Source organism: Chrysochloris asiatica, unplaced genomic scaffold (genome assembly GCF_000296735.1).
Source record: "Chrysochloris asiatica unplaced genomic scaffold, ChrAsi1.0 scaffold00015, whole genome shotgun sequence".
NCBI classification, from domain to species: Eukaryota; Metazoa; Chordata; class Mammalia; order Afrosoricida; family Chrysochloridae; genus Chrysochloris; species Chrysochloris asiatica.
The window spans coordinates 12,015,097-12,036,640 of record NW_006408533.1 but is presented as its reverse complement, the minus strand read 5'-3'; the positions used below and the strand labels follow the sequence as shown (position 1 = coordinate 12,036,640).

Here is a 21,544-nt window from a genome sequence, read left to right as displayed (position 1 = left end):
CCGCCCTTGCCTGCGCTCTGTTCCCGCGGCCGTCGCGGGGCGCCGGGGCCTGGCGCGGCATGAGGAGGAGACTACGCACCGGCGAGCGCCCAGCTCCTCGGCCCCCAGGGTCCCCGTGGGCCCCCGCGCGTTGCGCGTGTCGGCTGCGGCCCCGGCGCCCACGCTAGCCCCTCGCAGGCACGAGACACCGCGGCCCGGAGGGGAAGGAGGAGGCGGCGGCGCAGGCCTGCGAAGCTCTGGCAGCCCGGACACTGAGCGCAGGGTCTCCACGCTCTGGACACCACCGCGCACGGGCAGCGGGAGCCGCCGGGGAGCCCGGGAGTGCTGCAGTTTGCGGCCCCTCTCCGCAGGGGCGCCTCCGTGCGCTACCGGCTCCTCTCCCCACCTGCAGCCCCTCCTCCAGCCGCTGTCTGGCGTTTGAACGCGCTTCGGCGCGCTGCTTGGCCTCCTCCGGATCGCTTTCTCTGGCCTCCTGGCCAACGGGCCCTCTTCTTCCTCTACTCCTTCCATTTAGTCCTCTCCCGCCTCCCCCCAGATCTGTAGCCTCCCATTCATTCCATTCGCTTCCTTCCTCCTCTGTTTTCCTTCTCCCTTTCCCTCGACCTCAGAGCTTCCCCGAGCGGAATCCGCTGCAGTCTTGGGGTGCTTAGCACATTCATGGAAGTTTAGGGCTTGGTCGGTGCCCTCGAGTCCGGCATGAGAACGCATCCCGAGCTGCTGGCCTTGAAGAGGAAGATGTCTGTGCTCCGGCGAATGATGCGGGTCTCCAATCGCTCCCTCCTCGCCTTCATCTTCTTCTTCTCCCTCTCTTCGTCTTGCCTCTACTTCATCTATGTGGCTCCGGGCATCGGTAAGCACCGAGACACACCCTCACTCTTCGGGGTCATTCCAAAGGAAACGCAGGTTGCTATTTCTAGGATTTGGGAGTGATATTAACTGGGGCCCTCAGAATGCATTTGATTTGAAGTGGGATTTCAGACTTGTCAAATAAACTGCTTTGGGGCATGGCTGTGGTATGTGATTTTTGTTAATAATGCATGTTGTCAATAATGCAATCTTAAACACTACATTCAATAGACCTAGCAAAATTAGGTGTCATTGCTTTGGGTACCCTGGTCTTTCTTTTGATTTATTCATACAGCTTGATCCATTTAATAACTGGTCTTTGGGTTAGTGCTTAGTCCTCATTTTCTTAAAACACCTTTCGATAAGAATAACTGGTTGTAAAAATATGATGAGGATATCATCAGTAAGGATTGTGATTGAATTCAAGAACGTGTTATAGTCTTCTAGGTCACTTTTTAAAGAATGGGGTCAGTGAATATTTGTGCCACAGGAGGGATTTTTAGGGGATGAGTTGTCTTACAAAAAGATCGCTCTATTATTTAGTTGTTTGGGGTTTGCTTTTCACTGGAAGATTGCTTCTGCTACCTGTTAGGATGACTTCAGAGATAAAGAAATTATTAGGATAACACTCATGTAAGAACATATAGTTAGAAAAATTTAACCTTCATTTGGTACAAACACAATTTTTGTGTAATCTGAATTGGTTTCTTTATTAAATACCCAAATTCTTCCCCCTCTTGGTTTGTAAGGAACCAATACGGCATTGTTCTAATAAATGAAAATTAGGAACTTCATCTGGACATTAAAATCTTATTCCCAAAACTTTTCTCTAAGTGGTTCTTGTTTATTGCGTATTTAGTGTTAAATTACTTAGTAACAATCAACATCTCCGATAATTTTTTTTTCCTTCTCCTCCAGTTTGTTTTGTTGATATTGTTGAAAATCCTTTGATTTTTTTTTAAAGAACTCTCCTTTTGAGCCAGTGTCATATCACTCCTAAATTAGATAAAAATAAAACCACTGTTACAGATGAAAGCACCTACAACATTTCAAGACTGAACTATTATCAGTGCATTGTCTGACATAATAATAGATTATTTTAATGAATTGTAGAAGTGTCGAAAGAAAGATACCTAGAGATGGTTCTAGTCCTTAAAAAATGACTACTTTTTTGTGATAAACTTTTATATCTATGTAAGGTTATACGTATACATAAACCCAGATATAATACTTGAGAAGACATGAATTGGTGAATCCTTAATGCATACCAAAATAGAAGTTTGAGGTTAAAGTTTGAAGGAGTATGAATATTTTACCAAAGGAGTTTCCATTAATGCAGTGTTTTCTTGAGATTAACAACCCCTGTTATTAAGTGCCATTCAGTTGGTTCCGACTCATAGTGACCCTGTATAGGGTTTTTGAGGAGTTTGAACTGGCAAGTTTGATCCACCCACATTGTGGTTCAAACCGACCTTGCATCGAGCATTTATCCTACAACTTATAAAACCAAGGAGTGACAGTGATCTCTTAGTGGAATATAGGATAGTGAGCCAAAATATTCAGCAAAAGTTTTTCTTAAAACCCTCTGTCATTTTGGAAGTCTTATAAACCAGCTCGGTTTCTTGTGTAGTTCTTTAAAGGTTGGACGTCTTTTGAGGAATGCTATTGTCATCAGGCATTTTTCTTTTTAAATTTTGAAAGACTTTGAAGAAAGTTTCTTTACACTTAAAAAACAATTGTCTTCCTTCCTTGGAATTTTGAGGAAAGTTTTAAACCTATGTTACTGAAGATAATCAAAGGAAACTAGATGTGCTGTCATAGTGACCCAATAATAGGGTTTACTTGATAGTCTTCTGTTTTTAATTGCAGCAGCAAGATATTTATCTCTAGAGTCTTAAAATTCATTTGATGTGAAATGCTAATACATTTTTCCTTGAGTTCTTATCTCGGTTCGTATAGAATTGTCACTGCTAATGTCCTGATGCCATAAAAGATTGACAAGTTATTAGGCTGAACTAATTTACACGTCTCTGTTCTTATGGGTTTTATATGTTGTAACTTAAAAAAAAAAAAAATCATTAAAGCCAATAAGAAAAATGAAAGCCAAACTTTATATCACCAACTTGGTATACTTAATCTGTTTCTAAAACCCAGTGCTATGTAGCAAAAAGAAAGAAACCCCCCACACACACTATATGTCATATCTTTAAGTACTGTTGTTGTTGTTGTTAAGTGCCCTCGAGTCGGTTCCGACCCATAGCGACCCTGTACAGGGTTTCCGAGGGTGTAAATCTTTACGGGAGTAGAAAGCCTCATCTTTCTCCCGCGGAGCGGCTGGTAGTTTCGAACCGCTGACCTTAAGGTTTGCAGCCCGATTCGTACTTTTTTTCCCATTATTCAGAATTTCACCTGAAAGTTTTAATTTTACCAGTAGACACAAATACTGTCAGTTTTTCCTGAAGTGCCAGCCTTACTTTATTGGTTTTTGAGAAAAGGTTCATCAAATATGTGAGTCTAAATAACCATCGCTTATTGTTTTTCTCATGTGAAAATGATTAGTGGGCCTACAGTCAGCTGTGCAATTGCTGTTTGTTCAGATAACCACATTACTTTGGGTTGCAGTAATAATGCTTTTAAGACTACTTCCCATTTCATCACACCTTCATTAATAAGAAGGTATGTTGTTAAGTGCCATCTACTGGGTTCCAACTCATAGCCACCCTGTATAGGGTTTTGGAGGCTTTTTACATCTTTGCGGGAATAGAAAGCTGCTGCTTTCTCAAACTGCCGACCTTGTGGTTCATAGCCCAGTATTTATCTTATATGGAGGCATACAGAAGATGTGTAATTGGTAGTAGTTACTTGCCGTCAAGTCAGTTCTGACTCATAGTGACCCTGGATAGGGTTTCCAAGGAGTGGCTGGTGAGTTTGAACTGCTGACCTTTCAGTTCAAACTGACCTTTCAGTCTAATGCTTATCTTGAAACATCACACCAGGAGTCTATAAGAAGGAATTTTTTGTTGTTCTTAAGTCCTGTCGAGTTGATTCTGACTCCGACCCTATATAGGATTTCCAAAGAGCAGCTGTTGGGTTTGAACTGCCGATCTTGTGGTTCTCAGTGCAGTGCTGATCTTACAGCACAACACAAGAAGGTATGTTGTTGTTAAGTACCATGGAGTCAATTTTGACTCATAGTGACCCTGCACAGGGTTTCTGAGGCTGTTAAACTTTACGGGAGCAGAAAGCCTCATCTTTCTCCTGTGGAAAGACTGGTAGTTTGGAACTGCTGACCTTCAGGTTAGCAGCCCAATTCATAATCACTATGCTACCAGAGCTCCTTATAAGAAGGTATGGTGGTGGCTGTGTGCCGTGGAGTCAGTTCCGACCCATAGCGACCCTGAACAAGGTTTCCGAAGCTGTAAATCTTTACGGAAGCAGAAAGCCTCATCTTTCTCCTGCGGAGCAGCTGGTAGTTTCAAACTGCTAAGCTTGCGGTTTGCGGCCCGATTCGTAACCACTACGCTACCAGAGCTCCTTCCGAGAAGGTATAGCCAACACTAATTAGTTTCCTAGTTCTCATTACATATACATAGTTTTTTTGTGTGTGTGAAATGATGATTCTTTTAGCCTGAATTTAAAGGCAAAAATTTTTAGAGTTAAAATGTTGTATCAAAGTGCTTTTTTTCTACCTTCAATACTCGTCTCAAATCTCGTGTGTAAAAAAGTTTTTATGAATCTACCAACCGGATTGGTTGTTGGTGTTGTTAAGTGCTGTCAAGTCAGTTCTGACTCGTACAACCTTGTACAACATTGTACAAGTTTCCAAGGAGTGGCTGGTGGGTTTGAACGACCAACCTTGTGGTTAGCAGTCCAGTGCTGATCTTAGAGTGCCATTATATTTCTCAACCTTTTTGGTTCAGAGACCTATTTTTGTCATGTGTCTTCTCAGTAGCCCTTCTGCCATTTTTAGTCATTCTTTACTCTTCCACCTGTGTCTTTCCCTCCCTCTCTGGTGAGCAGAAACACCACACAGTTGTAGACAGTATTTGTTTAGCTTCTGATACGTTTTTAGATGTTGATTAGCATTGTCTTGGCTACTTGAGTCTTAATCTATAATGCATTCCATTGAACTCAAAAGCTCATGATTTTAAGAAGAATTTGAAACGCTTTCTTTAAAATTTCTAATCCATGCAGGAAATGGGGCAGTTTTTATATTATGAACTTTAGCAGTGAAGGAAACTGGTCTGTAGATGCCTTAACACCATCACAGCATCCCATCCATGGATGAAGGGCCCTAGTACCACCCAGTAGAGGCGGGGTTCATGAATTGTTCTCATTCTGTGTCTAACACTATGCATGGCTGCACAAAAGGCAAGTGTTGTGTCCTGGACTGAGTAGAATTTCATGTAGTTTGAATTGTTTCCAATATGACTTCCCAACACAACATATTTTATTAGAAACTGCTATCTGAGTAATTGTCTTTTTCCCTGTTATCAGAGGAGATAAACAGACTCATGAATTCATTCAGCAAATAGGAATGTTGTTGTTAGTGCTGTCGAGTGGGTTCCAATACCGTTGCTTCCAACTGTATTGGGTTTCTGAGGAGCAGTTGGTTGGTTTGAACTGCCAACCTTGTGGTTTGAAGTCCAGTGCTGATCCTGTAGTACCACACCAGGAGTCTGCAAACAGGATTAGAGCCTTCCGGATATAGCGGAGACATTTTTGAGGCACTTAAGATTTAAAGTTAAATTAAGACAGGGTTCTTTCATAATACAATGGAAAAAGCAGCTGTAATAAGTCTTTGCAAAGCATGTAATGGGGAGAGAGGGCTGTTTAAAGATTTTAGGAGTTGGTTTAGGTCAGGGAAAAAGACTAGGGTTTGTCAGGGTTGAACAGGATGAGTGAAAAGGAGTCTGGCCAGAGGAAATAGTATGAGCAAAGGGTGGTTATTGTTAAGTGCCATCAATTCCGTTATGACCCATAGCGACCCTGTATAGAGTTTCTGAGGAACGGCTAGTGGGTTTGAACCGCTGACCTTTTGGTTCAAACTGACCTCGTGGTCCAGCGCATCATCCTGCAGTGCCACACCAGGAGTCCCACAAGCAAAGGATAGGTTCCTGAAAATGGGAATAGGTTCATGTGGGTGCTTTTTAGTGCACAGGGTGGCATATGCAACAGTCGGGAGAGGTCTGTGGGACTCTAATGCCTAGCCTAGTGCTCACGTGGTTGAGGTCCCTGAAGCTCCCAGCAGAGAGAAACTTGTCTTGGCTCAGGCAGACTATGAGCTAATGTGACTAACTAGCTGTGTACAATTAAGATGAAAAATATATGTGCTATAATCAGTGGGGCAACAGTGTGGGGAAGATTGTATAAATTTTATAAATTCCATTGTGACGCTTCTTAGACTCTGACAGGCTGTTTTGTCCTTTGGATGGCGGTAGAATCTGGTCAGGCAACTGTGGTGTAAATTCTTATGGATCCTTTGGAGGAATGACCTGGCAAAACAAAAAAACTGTTATTTGGGCTTCTAGGAGGTTTGTGTGTGGCTAAGAATGGTGCCTTGGGTGGTCAAGGTGGGCCAGTGTATACATGTGCTTATGTGTTATGTTAGGGTTTGGTCCAGTTAGGTCCTTGTTTGGCCGTGTGACCCCCTTGACTGGATTTCTCATTGAGCTTGCTAGCTCAGAAGAGTTCTTATCACAGCTCCATTGGCCTCCTGCTCTAGATGGGTGAGCCTGGTTGTATTGTTTTTGTAGTGCATGCTAGTCCTCAAACTGATCTCCTTACTCATGACACCTTAAAAAGGTCTTGTGCTGCAGATTTGATTAATGCAATATGTCGTCTTGATTTCTTGACTGATGCTTCCATGAGTGTCGATTGTGGCTCCAAATGAAATGAAGCCTTGGGTCACTTTAATCTCTCTCCATTCATCATGATGTTATTTATTGGTCCAGTTGTTAGGAGTTTTGTTTTCTTTACGTTGAGTGCAACCCATACTGAAGGCTGTAGTCTTCGATCATCAGTAAGTATTTTAAGTCCTCTTGGTAAGTAAGGTTGTATCATCTGCATATCACAGGTTGTTAATGAAACTTCTTCCAATCCTGATGTCACATTCTTTTGCATATAATCCAGTTTCTCAGATGATTTTCTCAGCATATAGATTGAATAAGAATGGCGAGAGAATACAGCCCTGATGCACACCTTCCTGATTTTAAACCATTCAGTATACCCTTGTTCTGTTCTAATGACTGTTTCTTGGTCTATGTATAGATTCCTCATAAACACAATCAAGTGTTCTGGAATACCCATTCTTCACAATGTTGTCATGATCCACATAGTTAAAAGTCTTTGCACGGTCATTTAAAACATCTTTCTGATATTCTCTTTTAGCTAAGGTACATTTGACATCAGCAGTGGTATCCCTAGTTACACGTCCTCTTCTGAATCTGGCTTGAATTTCTGGCAGTTTCATGTCAATATACTATTATAACTGTATTTCAATTATCTTAAGCAGATCTTGTTAAACGGGTCACCTTTTTTTGAGATGGGCACGATATGGCTCTCATCCAGTTGGCCAGGTTGCTGTCTTTCAAATTTCTTGGCATAGATGAGTACTGCCTCAGTTTGTTGAAAGATTTCAGTTTGTAGTCTGTCACTTCCTAGAGCCTTGTTTTTCACCAATGCCTTCAGTGCAGCTTGAACGTCTTTCTTCTGTACTATTGGTTCTTGATCATATGCTACCTTTTGAAATAGATGAACATCGACCATTTATTTTTGGTATAATGACTCTGCATAGTCCTTCCATCTTCTTTTGATGCTTTCTGTCTCTTTCAGTATTTTGCCCAGGGAGTCCTTCAATATTGAATGCTGGGACTTGAATTTCTTCTTCAGTTCTTTTGGTTTGAAAACTGTTGATCATGTTCTTCCTTTTTGGTTTTCTAACTCTATGCATGTATTCATAAAGGTAATACTATCTCTTCTCCAGCTGTCCTTTGAAACTTTCTGTTCAGCTCTTTTACTTCCTTGTTTCTTCTATTCACTTTAGGGTCTCTACACACTAGAGTGAGTTGTGGAGTGTCTTGTAATATCCATTTTCATTTTTTCTTTCTTTCCTGTCTTCTTAATGACCTTTTGTTTCTGTATGATGTTTTTAATATCATCCCACAAGTTTTCTGGTCTTGGGTCATTAGTGTCTAATGCATCACATCTGTTCTTGAAATGGCCTCTAAATTCAGGTGGGATATATTCAAAGCCAAATTTTGACTTTCATGGACTTGTTTTAATTTTTTTCAGCATCTGCCTGAGCTTGCATATGAGAATCAGTAGGAAAAATGCCAGGACTTAGTCGGTGTAGTAGTTATTTATTTTTTTCCTAACGAACTACCACAAAAGTTAAGCTCTGACCAACTCGTGACTTCCAGGGCAAGATGGTGGAGTAGACAGATGTCCTGAGCAGACCCTGTGCACAAACACATGGAAGACCAAGTGAATTGGATACTGATTGGGTCCTGGAATCCTGAGCTTCAGGGGATAGGACAGAGAGGTGGTTGAGTGCCCACTGGAAGGGGAAGCTGAATAAAAGGAGCAGGAGAGAAGAGAAATGGGCGGTCTGTTAGCTGGCCTGGAGCAGTGTGACTATCTTGAGCATTTGCTGGCAGCTGTTGATACACCAGTTTGGGGGACAGAACTCAGCTAGAGATTGGCAGCAAGTGATGTGTAGTTCTTCCTTGTTCTCCATGCTCTCCTGGTAGCCAGGGACATGGCCATTCCCCACCCTTTCCAGCCCACTGGCCAATGGCACACCCTCCTGTACAGCCTCTACTTTGCCTTGGGTCTGGTGCTCAGTGTACCACTGCTGCATCTGGAGGTGTGTGGACCCATCCTGAACTATAGTATGCAAACATTGAACAGAGAACTGCATTCAAACTTCCAGTCTCTAGCACATCCACCAGGAGAAAGGTGGTGAGTGCCTAAGAACACACTGCCATACAACCATTAATTAAATATAAATACAATGATACCACAGGTCTCCAGAACAGACAGTTTCAGCGTACATGAAGAAACAAGACAGAGAACCTAAAACAAATGAGCAAAATACAGAATCAGAAAATATAGCATCATAAATGGCATCAGAACTACTTGATCAGACATTTAAAAGAATGTTATTTAGGCACCTTCAACAGATTGAGAAAATTATAGATGAAGTCAAGGAAAACAGAAGAATTCAGGAATACACTATAAGAACACACTGCCAAAATAAATGGAAACCATACAAAAACAGTATTTAGAAAGCTAGAAGAGTAATGCTGGAACTTCAGAAATGGCTTAATAACCCATTGAAAGGGTGAAGAAGTAGAATTGAAACAATGGAAAGCTGGATTAGCGAGCTTGAAGGCAAATTGTTCATTTGTTAGAGGAACAGTCAGAAAAACAACAAAAAGAATTCAAAGAAAGCCTAAGATGTATGTGGAACACTGTCAAGAGGAATAAGTTACATGTGGGAATCCAGAGCAGGAAGAGACAAAAAAGCCATAGAAAAAATAATTCAAGAATTTTTGGAAGAAAGCTTCCCAAATATGAAAGACGGGAAGATACACATTCAAGAAGTTGAATGAACTCCAAGCAGGATAGACCCCCAAAAGAAAATCACCGAGACATAATACAATGAAACTTTTCAAACCTAAGACAAGGAAACAATCTTGAGAGCAGTTCAGGAAAAATAGAAAGTTTCCTCAAATATGATGAAATTAGGACATTTCCAGATAAACAGATATTAAAGGAATCTGTGAAAGCCAGACCAACATTATAAAAAATACTAAAGGGAGTTCTTTGGACAGAGACACCAACAGTAGCCTACAACAACCTGCGATTAACATACATGACAATGTCACTAAGAACTTAACACAGGTATAGAAGTATGCAAAGTAAAATAAACTTCTTGTTAAGTGCTGTTGAGTCCATTCGAACTCATTGCAACACTGAAATAGTTTCTGAGACTGTAAATCTGCGGGAGCAGAAAGCCTCATATTTCTCCTGTGGAGCAGCAGATGGGCTTGAGCCACCTTGTGGGTCGCAAACCAGTGCTTTTCTTACAGAACCACTATGCTCTCCAAATAAACCTGCAAGCCTGAAAATAGGGAACCAGAGGTACCAGTTTCCAACAACAACCAAAAATAACAAAGTAAAAAGAGGGTACAATGTGTTGCAGATGAAGAGGAAATCAAATAGATTTCAAGAAAAAATAAAATTTGAAAAATAAACCTAGCTGTAACCCTAAAACTAGACCAAGCCTTATTCCTAGTCCCAGCCCAACCCCTCTCCACACTAACCCTAGTCCTAACCATTACCCTAACACTAAACGAAGTCCTAGGTCTAGCCTAGACCTAGTCAAAATCCTAACCCTGACTACCTTACTCCTATCCCCACCATAAAAAAAAAACAAAACCAACTATATTTTATTATAGTTTCTTTGGACCAGAAATTGACACGGCTAAGTCCTAGAAGGTGCTCCTGGCTCAAGGTCTCTCACTAAGCTGTAATCAAGATGTTGTCAGGGCTGTCGGTGAATGAGAAATGATCTACTTCAAAAAAGTGTTATGTGATTTTGGGCTGGATTCTGTTTCCTGAGGATTGTTGGACTAAGGGACTCAATTCCATGTGGGTTGTTGGCTAGAGGCCTCACTCAGTTCCTTGTCCCATCAGCTTCTCTAAAGGGCACCTTACAACATGCAAACTGGCTTCCCCCTGGGAGTGAGAGTAAGCGACTTTCATCATTTTTACCATCTTCTTTCTGAGGGTGGGTAGGACATTTAAGAGACTGCCTATTACAGTCAGATTGTGTCTCGAGCAGCATATGTAACTCAGCTATACAGTTTCAATGCACATTAACCGAAATCTTACAGCCCATTTTGAAGGGAAAACGGATTCACTGAAATCAGCAATGCTAGTGCCAGTGTGTCATTTTCCATATTATTCTTTTATGGATAATTTTGACATCTATTGAACAACATGGCAAAATGAAATAGTGATATATTCATTTTGTAGGGATGTTATTATTACTGTCTTTTAATATTTGCTAGAGGAAAAGTAGCAATATCTGTGGATAATTTTGACAAGACTCCTGATTTAGGTTTGTATGTATGGTGGGTATTCCAAACGACTCGGAGTTTGCTTGGGAACAGAATATGTTTTCCTTTTGAACAAATGTTATGTTACTGCTATTAGCTGCCATTGAGTCAGCCTCTAATTCATGATTATCCTGTGTGCAGTGGAATGAGATTCTGGCTACTCCAGTGATACCTTGTGATCATCAATTGTAGATCAGACCATTGTGATCCTTAAGGTTTCACTATTTTTTGGATGTAAATTTCCAGGCCTTTCTTACTTATACCTGTCTTTGTCTGGAAGCTCAGCTATAACTTGTTCAGCATCATAACAAGGTGTAAGCTTCCACTGATAGACCGGTGGTTGGCTGCACATGAGGTACATTGGATAGGACTCAAACCCGGCTCTCCTGTACTGAAGGTGAAAATTCTACCACGGAATCACTACACCAAAGCAGTGCTGTAGATGGTGGTTCATTCCACACCAAAAAATTCTACACCAAAGCAGTGCTGTAGATGGTGGTTCATTCCCTAGCCCATCCTATAGAAACCTGTTTATATTATAAGACTTCTCAGGGTATGCACACTTCTAGGCCTCAGACTCTGCTGTTTGCAGTTGTGGCTGCATCTCTTCCCACCAGGACCTTGAATGTTTGCCCCTCAAGGGCCCAGGCTCCTAGGAACCTTGGACACAGAGGGCTTGGCATCTCTGGAGTCAGAGCTGTGTTCAAGAACCCCTAGAAATAAACCCCAACTATTGCCTATGACCCAAGCTCTGCAGAGTCTCCCTGTCACACTCAAACCCCCTGCTAGTAGAACCATCAGTGTAAAGGGAAAAGTTCTCAATGTTCTAACTTGGCCATAAAAAATGAAACCAGTGGTCCAGGTGTGGCATTGTAGAATCAGTATCGGACTGCAAACCACAAGGTTGGCAGTTCAAACCCATCAGCTGTTCCTCAGAAACTCTATGCAGGGTCTCTATGAGTTGGAAATGATTACTGGCACTTAGAAACAACAGTGAATACAGTGGAGTTCCTGGGTTAATACACTAGGCTACTAATTGAAGGGTTGGAGGTTTGCGTTCACTTCAAGGTACTGTTGAAGAAAAGCCTGGCTTTCTGCTTCTGGAAGACCAGTCATTGATAACCCTACTGTAGAACACAGTTCAGCTCTCAACACACATGTGCTTTCCATGAGGTAGAATTGACTCCAAGGCAACTGGGATGGAATATGTTGTTGGTGTTAAGCGCTGTTGAATTGGTTCTGACTCATAGCTACCCTTTATAGGGTTTCTTAGGAGCAGCTAGTGGGTTTGAACTAGCAGCTTGCCATTCAAACTGACCTTGTGGTCCAGTGCTTTATCCTTCAGCACCACATATAGTGTACTCTTTTAACATATTCTCAAGACAAGGGTAAATGAATATTTGTTAAGCCTGGAGGGTAGTTTGCTTGGGGGACTAGACAGACCTCAGATAACCCCATTAATCTATGGTTATAGTATCCATATAAACTCCACAATACCTTTCCTGACCCAGGCAAAGGGCATACAGGTTCTTCCACATGGCCCCTCCCTCCTCGCCCTGCCTTCCATAACTTGCGTTCTTTACAAGCTTGGCTTTCATGTTCACCTTGGTGGTGGTTGGTGGTTATATGCCATGGAGTCAGGTCCAATTCATGGTGACCCTGTATAGGGTTTCCAATGCTGTAAATCTTTATGGGAGCAGAAACGCTCATCTTTTCCCCATGGAGCAGCTGGTAGATTGAAACTGCTGGCTGTGTGGTTAGCAGTCCAACTTGATACCCACTATGCTACCCGAGCTCCTTAGCCTAAGAACAACTGCTGAGGTGAGTGGGTAGGGTGAGGTGAGGAGAAGAGTGTTCTATAGGTTGGATTCTCTGTAAAGGTAGCTTTGGGGAGTTCTTAGAGAACTGAGAGCCCCCTCAGCTGTTTTGTCCAGTTCCCTGGCCGCTTTAGTCCAAATTAGTTGCTCTCACCACAGTGTCAGAGGGCAGGTGACCAATTTAAGCAGAACAGCCTTTCCCCTTCCCTCTTGCATTCCTCTCCTCTTTGACCCAACTCTAGCTTTATCTCTTTTTTTTTTAATTTATGGAGAACACACTGGTTTAATATCTGAAAGATCATTTATTTCCATTCCTACCTTTTGTCAGGATAATAGCAAAGATAATACCATATAAGTAAAACTGTGATTAGAACACAGGATCGGTTGAAGGTTGACTAGGTTTTCTGAGGACACCTGTAATGCCAGTAATGTGGCTTTGGGAAAGGAAGAGTTTATGCCAATTGTAATTGAGTATTTTTACCTCATGTCTTGAACACATTTAGAGAAGGTGAGTTAACATCTTCAGTTAATTTTTCTCTTGCACATAAGCCCAATATTATGTCAATTTGATTTGTTATGTTTCATGGTCAGATTTTGAGTGTACTTTTTTTTCCTTCATAGCAGATCTTGACAGTTTGGTTTAACCTACAGCAACAGAATCTCCACTCAAAATAGGAAAGATAGCTTAAAGGTGGTAATCAGTAGATGTATTTTGCTATGAAACCCAGCAACATGCTTAGGGAAATAAATTAATGTTAAAACTTAAATTTGTAATTTTTTTTTTTTTCTTTCTGCTGAGATGTGGTAAATAGGGCTTTTTGCTTGCATCTTTGTTTTCATGATTAACTACTTGAGTTAATGAAAAAGACTTTGACTCCATCAAATATTTATGTTGGATGTTCATCAGGGATGAAGTTGATTCTTTTATGTTTGAACTTGAGCACCAGTTAGAAAGTTGTTTAAAAGAGGATGCATTTAATATACATTACACCAATAGGAAAAAAAAGATAGGACTTTTTTGTTTGTTGCAAATATTATTAATTACGTTTAGAGTCTTGCTACAAACAGTGGTTTTCAAACATCAAAGTGTTTAAACCGTCATTGTTGTTGTTAGGTGCCATCGAGTCGGTACCGGCCCACAGCAACCTTATGCACAGCAGAATGAAACACTGCCTAATCCTGGGCCAACCTTCATTGGGATCTACTAAAATGAGTGTTTTTCCCAGTTACTAGCCCCAGCGATCCTGATTTATATTCTGGTCCATTTTAAGCATACTTCAAGTAATTCTGGAGCCCAGGAACTTAATATTTTTACTTAAAAAATAATATTTTATTGTGTTTTTGGTGAAAGTTTGCACAGCTATTTAGGTTCCAGTTTGACAATTTAAGTTGAAATTGATCAAAGTTGCATTAGTTACATTTTTCATGCTGAATTTCTGTTCTCTTTAGTTGTATTTGGGTGATTCCATTTTCAGTTCTCGAGTTTCCTGCCCTTGAATCGTCTCATTTTTGCTTAAGAGTAATTGTTGACCTTTTGGTATCATATGGGTTCTTGTTTTTTTTTTTTTTTTTTTAATGGAGCATCATACTCACAGATAACATTCCTTATTTGTGCAAATCTGTCATTTCATTAAAAGGTGGTCTTGAGATAGTTTGGTTCAAGGTTTAAAGAGTATTTTAATGAGTTCTCTGGTCCTAACTGGTTCAGTATGTCTGGACTTTTTATGAATTTGACTCTGTGCTGCATTTTCCTCCCATTCTATCAGGGTCCTGCTGCTGTGACCCTGATCAGAACAGCCAGTAGTAGTAGCTGGGAACCATCAAGTTTTTCTGTTTCAGGACAAGTGAGGTTGTGACTTTGTAGGCTGTTAGCCCTGTAGACGAGTCTTTGGTTTTCTTCTTTGTCTTTTGTTCCTAATGCATACAGGCCAATTATTGTATCATAGATGGTTGCTTGCAAGCTTTTAAGACCCAGGTGCTACTCATCTCATTAAGATGCCAGCATGAACTTTGTGAGCACTGTTATGCCATTTGATTGAGCTGTCCCAGGAGACTAGGGTGCTATGCATTCAAACCTAGTAAACCAATCTCTCATGGTATTTTATTTTGTTATGTCTAGAAGTATCTGTCACTGTGTATAACTGTATGTGCAAGTATACACATAATCTGTATGTGCATGCACATATATGAGGGTAAGTAAAAATGTCTATAAAATCATAGAATCCTTTATTAAAAATACCAAAATGAGAAGTTATTGCTTGTCAACATATCCTCCATCTATATACTTCTTAAGGTGATGGTTCCATCTCTCTAACCCTTCTCTGAAGAATTGTGCATTCTTTGATTTATACCATGGCAAAACAACAGTTTTAGCACCCTCGAGGGATTAAAATTGTATTCCTTTGAAATGTTCTTTAGGTTTGGGGAACTAAAAAGTCAGAAGGGGCAAGATCAGAGCTGTAAAATTCTCATAGGACAATTCTTGTTATCTTTGAAGATGTCATGATGGGGGATGGGGGCTGGGAAGTATATGGTGCAACTTTCTTAACCTTTTTCTCACCAAAGCAGTTTTCAGTTTTCTTGAAATTTCTTCTTAATATGACGTCATAATCATTGTATGTCCTGTGAAAGAATCAATTACAGTTACCACTTTGGAATTCCAAGAAACAGTTACCATAACCTTCTGAACTGACCTCTTTGCCTTAAATTTAAACTGGCCCAGAAAATCCCCTCAGAAGCCACAAAACATGATTAGACCTTTTTTTTTTGAAGGCACCCTAATGAGACTAACACAAGTGTATTGCTGAGAGAAGTTGGCTGCATCCATCCAGTGGTCACAGAAACATGTTAAACTTGTTTTGTTTGGAATAAACCTGTACATGTATGAGTCGAAACCCCAGTAGTAATACATTTTGATTTATCCTCATAGAAAGTTCTGTGTGTGCACATATATGTTCACACCTTTACCTACCCATACACATATGCCTATGCACATGCATCTCTCTGTAACCTATTGTGGTGTTGCCAGATTACATATACCCTTTTCTTTAGCACAAACATCCTTTTGAGCGCTTCTCAATGGCATTGTTTATTTTTGCTAGGGTTTGCTCATTATATCACATTTGGTGCTACTTTTCGCATCACCAAAAATAAGTGCCACCACTTGTCTGTCACTTTGTCCTACTGTGGTGACTTGCATGTTGTGGTGGTACTGGAAGCTATGCCACTGGTGTTTTAAATACTATCAGGGTCACCCATGGTGGACAGGTTTTAGCAGAACTTCCAGACTAAGACAGACTAGGAAGAATGAAAGACGGACTACTTCTGAATGTTTAACCACTAAAAACATTGTCAGATACAGTGTCATAAAATGAAAAGATTATGAATCACAGCAGGATATTGTCATATGTAGTGCTGGAAGATGCCGTTCAGGTTGGAAGGCACTCACAATATTACAGGAGAAGAGCTGCCTCCTCGAAGTAGCGTTCACCATAATGAATGGAGTAAAGCTTAAGGGACTTTCATTTGAGTGGGAAAACTCAAAATGAGGAGGAGAAAGAACTGCAAACATCCATTAATACTCAGAAATGGAATGCATGAAGTATGAATCTAGGAAAATTGGAAGTTGTCAAAAATGAAATAGAATGCATAAAAAACCAATACCTATGCATTGTTGTTGTTGTTAAGTACTGTGGAGTCGGTTCCAACTATAGTGACCCTGCACACGGTTTTTGAGGCTGCAAATCTTTATGGGAGCAGAAAACCTTATCTTTCTCCTGTGGAGCGGCTGGTAGTTTCAAACAGCTGACCTTGCAGTTAACAGCCCGATTCATAATCAGTACGCTACCAGAGCTAACCTTGTATTAGTAGAGAGCTAAAGGAGTCCTGGAGTGGTACTGTACAGTAAGTGCTGGACTGCTAATGGCAAGGTTGGCAGTTCAAATCCAGCAGTCACCCCTTGGAAACCCTATACAGGGCCACTATGATTGGAACCAACTCTATGGCACTTAACAACAACAGTAAGCTGAAATGCATTGGTATTGGCCATTTTGAATCTGACAACCACATGGTTTACTATACAGGGAATGACATAGTCAAGAGGAATGGTATTAACATTCGTTGTCAAAAAGAACATTTCAAGATGGATTTTAAAGTATAGTGCTGTGATAGGATAATATTCATATGCCTACAAGGAAGACCAATTAATGTCACTATTATTCAACTTTATGTACCAACCACTAGAGTCAGTGATGATGAAATTGAAGAATTCTATCAAATTCTTCATACTAAAATTGATCAAATATGTCATTAAGATGCATTTATAATTACTACTTATTGGAGTCTGAAAGTTGGAAACGAAGAGAGGGGATCGGTAATTGGAAAATATGGCTTTGGTGACAGAAATGATGCTGAAGACTGCCTGGTAGAATTTTGCAAGACCAACAATTTATTCATTGCAAATATCTTTTTTTTTTTTTTTAAACAAAAAAATTAAGGCAACCATTTGTGTTGCTGTGATTCTGGAAGCTATGCCACTGGTATTTTAAATATCAGCAGAGCACCCATGGTGGACAGGCTTTAGCTGAGCTTCCAGATAAACATCCTAGACACCCTAGGAAGAAGTAGAGATGGACTACTTGTGAATATTTAGTCACTGAAAACCTTATGAATAGCAGTGGAACACTGTCAGCACCAGAATATGATTCTGAATAATGAAATATGATGAAGAGCACCAGAATATTGTCACATATAGTACCAGAAGATGAGCCACTCAGGTTGGAAGGCACTCAAAACATGACTGGGTAAGAGCTGCCTTTTCCAGTAGAGTATGAAGTAAAGCCATTAGGACCTTCTTTTGCTGATGGGGCACAACTTAAGATGAAGAGAAACAGCTGTAAGCATCCATTAATAATAGGAACATGAAATGGACGAAGTATGATTCTAGGAACATTGGAAATTGTCAAATATGAAATGGAACACATAAACTTCGACATCTTAGGCATTAGTGAGCTGAAATGGCCTGGTATAGGCCATTTTGAGCTTGATAACTGCATGGTTTACTATGCTGGGAATGACAAATTGAAGAGGAATGGAGTCTCATTCATAATTAAAACAACATAAAAGATTACTATACTCATGGACGTCACCAGATGCAATATGCAGAAATCAAATGGACAACATCTGTGGGAAGAGATACATCTGTGGAAAAGCTCCATATCATCAGCCAAAACAAAGCCAGGGGGGCAGACTATGGAACAGACCACCAATTGCTCATATGCAAGTTCAGAATGAAGCTGCAGATTATTGAAACAAACCCATGAGAGCTGAAACATGACCTTGAATATATCCCACATGAATTTAGAGATCAGCTCAAGAACAGATTTGATGCAGTGGACACTAACGACCAAAGACCAGAGAGTTGGTAGGATGACATCAAGAGCATCATACAGGAAGAAAGCAAAAGGTCATTAAGAAGACATGCTCAGCATTTCTCAAGCTGAGGGAACTGAAGAAAAGAATTCAAGCCTTGACTTGAAGGATTCTATGGACAAAATGTTAAATGATGCATAAAGCATAAAAGGAGCTCTGGTAGATTAGTGATTATGATTAGGGCTGTGAACTGCAAGGTCAGCAATTCGAAACTACCAGCTGTTCCGTGGGAGAAAGATGAGGCTTTCTGCTCCCGTAAATATTTACAGCCTGGAAACCCTGTACAGGGTCACTATGAGTCGGAACTGACTCGACAGTACTTAACAACAACAACAACAAAGCATAAAAGAAGGTGGAAGGAATGCAGAGGAACTGTACTGAAAAAAAAAAAAAAGGTCAGTGTTCAACTCTTTCAAGAGGTATCATATGATCAAGAGCCAATGATACTGAAGAAAGAAATCCAAGATGCATTGAAGGCATTGACAAAGAACAAATCACTGGGAATTGATGGAATACAAATTGAAATCTTTCTACAAACTGATGCAGCACTGGAGGCACTCACTCATCTATATCAAGAAGTTTGGAAGACAGCACCAGGCCAATTGATTGGAGGAGACCCGTATTTGTGCCAATTCCAAAGAAAGGTGACCCAATAGAATGTGGAAATCATTGGACAATATAATTAATATCACATGCAAGTAAAATTTTGTTAAAGATAAATCAGAAATGCTTGCAACAGTACATTGACAGGGAACTGCCAGAGGTTCAAGCTGTATTTAGATGAGGTTGTGGATCGAGGGATATCATTGCTGATGTCAGATGGATCTTGGCTGAAAGCAGAGAATACCAGAAAGATGTTTGCTTGTGTTTTATTGACTGCAAAGGCTTTTTACTGATTGATCATGACAAGTTATGGACAACATTGTGGAGAATGAATATTCCGGAACACATATGAAACCCATACAAAGACCAAGAGGCAGTTGTTTGAACAGAACAAGGGGACACTGACTGATTTAAAACAAGGAAAGGTGTGTACCAGGGTTGTATTCTTTCACCATACTTATTCTGATTTATTAACTTGCATTAGGCAAATCTAAGAATTCTTTAAAATGTAAAAGATGTCAGTTTGAGGATTAAGATGTGCCTGACCCAAGCCATGCATATGCATGTGAAATTTGGACAGGGTATTAGGAAGATTGTAGAAGAATTGATGCATTTGAGTTATGGTGTTGGAGGAGAATATTAAAAATATGGACTTCCAGAAGAACAATCAAATCTGTATTGAAAGAAGTAAAGCCAGAATGCTCCTTAAAAGCCAGGATGGCCAGACTTTGTCTTTCATACTTTTAATATATTATCAGGAGAGACCAGTCCCTGGAGAAGGACATCATGCTTGGTAAAGTGGAGGGTCAGGGGAAAAAAAGGAAGACCCCTATCCCCCTACTGAGATGGATTGGCACATTGGCAGCAGCAATGGGCTCAAGCATAACAAGGATTATGAGATTGGTGCAATGTTTAGTTGTATTGTGCATAAGGTAATAATGAGTTGGTACCACAACAACATGGAACCAGTACTGCTGATAGGCGCTGTAGGATCAGCACCGGACTTCAAATGACAAGGTTGGCAGTTAAAACCCACCAGGTGCTCATTGAAATCCTGTAATGGGTCACATGAATCAGACCCAAGTCAACTGCAAGTTAACAACAACAAGGAACCAGGAAACAGAAGATGGAGAAACAAAGACCTTCCTTCATACCTGAAAGAGAGGGAAAGCCTTTCCCCAAGCCAGCACCCTGAATTAGGACTTCCAGCTTCCTAAACAGTGAGAAAATAAATTTCTGTTTGTTAAGGCAATCCACTTATGGTATTTCTTTTAGAGTAGCACTAGGTAACTAAAACAGGGACGCCATGTGGGAAATAAATTTTCCAAGATTTCCAAAGTTAGAGCATATTTTCAAATCAGAAAACAAGCTACCTTATAATTCTCTACCTTTATTCTCTTGATTCAATGAAAATGAAGTCCCACTTCTCTTCCTATGAGTCAAATTAAAAATTGTTCTTCAATTAAAAGTCATGATTTCTGAGCAATTTAATTATCAAGAAGGCAATATATGCACTATCGTTTCAGTAATATAATACGGCTACTGTTGTTGTTGTTAAGTGCCATCGAGTTGATTCTGACACATAGCAACCTTTTATAGGGTTTCCAAGGAGCAGCTGGTGAGCTTGAACCACCGACCTTGCAGTTCAAACAACTTTGCAATCTGATGCAACAGCTTGCAGCGCCACATCAGGACTCCATACTGATACTAGCCAGAGAAACTAAAAGTGACTTCAAAGTAATTTCAAAACTGTATCTATAGCATTTGGCTAAAAAGTATGTACTATGTCTAAAAAGTATGTAATATTTCTACAGTTAAGTATCTATGTGGAGTTTGTTACCATAACATGCCACTTTGACAGAAATATTTTGTTTTAGATATTTTAGGCATACTGATACTAGCAAGCCTCAAATATCTAAAAAAAGTAGGCCAACTTACTTCAGTTAAAGTGGTATGTTACAGTAACAAATCTCATATACTTAACTGTACAGATATTGCATACTTTTTAGCCAAATGCTATACAGTTCTGAAATTACTTTCCACTGGCTCCTTACATGACTATGTATATAAGAGTATATATATTCTTTTAAAGTTTCTATTGATCTTGTTAAATTAAAATGTTTCTTTCTAGTAATTAAAAATACTAAATAACAAATCTAAGATCAACCTATGTCTCAGTTGCTTAGTCACTGCAGATTCCTTAAGAAACATACAATACTGGTTATTTTAAATGATTTATCTGTCCACTCTTCTAATGTCTCTTCTCAAGGATAAAAACTCCACCATGATGGCCATCTTTATCTTTAGCACAAGATGATGTTATAAGCAAGCTAATGTGATTTTCAAAAAGTAAGATTAGTTCTATAAAGATCAAATGATACGAAATGATCAATTTAGGAAAGTACGTCTGTCTAACACTTACAATTTTCCCCACCACTTGGGATGTTTATTAAAAATAAAGATCCTGGTGTAGACCTCACACAATACAAAACAAACTCAAATGGATTAAAGACTTAAATGTTAAACTATGGGACTTACTGTTTTTTTTTTTTTAGCATACAGGATAACAAATACAACTGAAAATGTACAAATATCAGAAGACAAGTTAGATAACTGGGACCTCATAAAATAAAATACTTTTGCTCATCCTAAACAATGGGAAAAATCCTCCAAAGTAAAATACCCAATAAGGGCATAATCTCTAAAATATATAGAAGTGTT

General features: G+C 40.0%; 1 protein-coding gene across 3 annotated transcripts in view; it reads left to right on the top strand.

Annotated features, from left to right (window-relative positions):
* The first annotated feature begins 466 nt into the window (after nt 1–466).
* B4GALT6 (UDP-Gal:betaGlcNAc beta 1,4- galactosyltransferase, polypeptide 6) overlaps nt 467–21,544 on the top strand; it is a 94,626-nt gene continuing 73,548 nt past the window's right edge. Inside the window, exon 1 of one of the 3 annotated variants that reach the window (XM_006835042.1) lies at nt 467–850. In XM_006835042.1, coding sequence (XP_006835105.1) covers nt 697–850 — 154 coding nt within the window. In that variant the 5' untranslated portion in view covers nt 467–696. The remainder of the gene's footprint in view (nt 851–21,544) is intronic. The other 2 variants (XM_006835043.1, XM_006835044.1) reach the window with 2 other exon arrangements.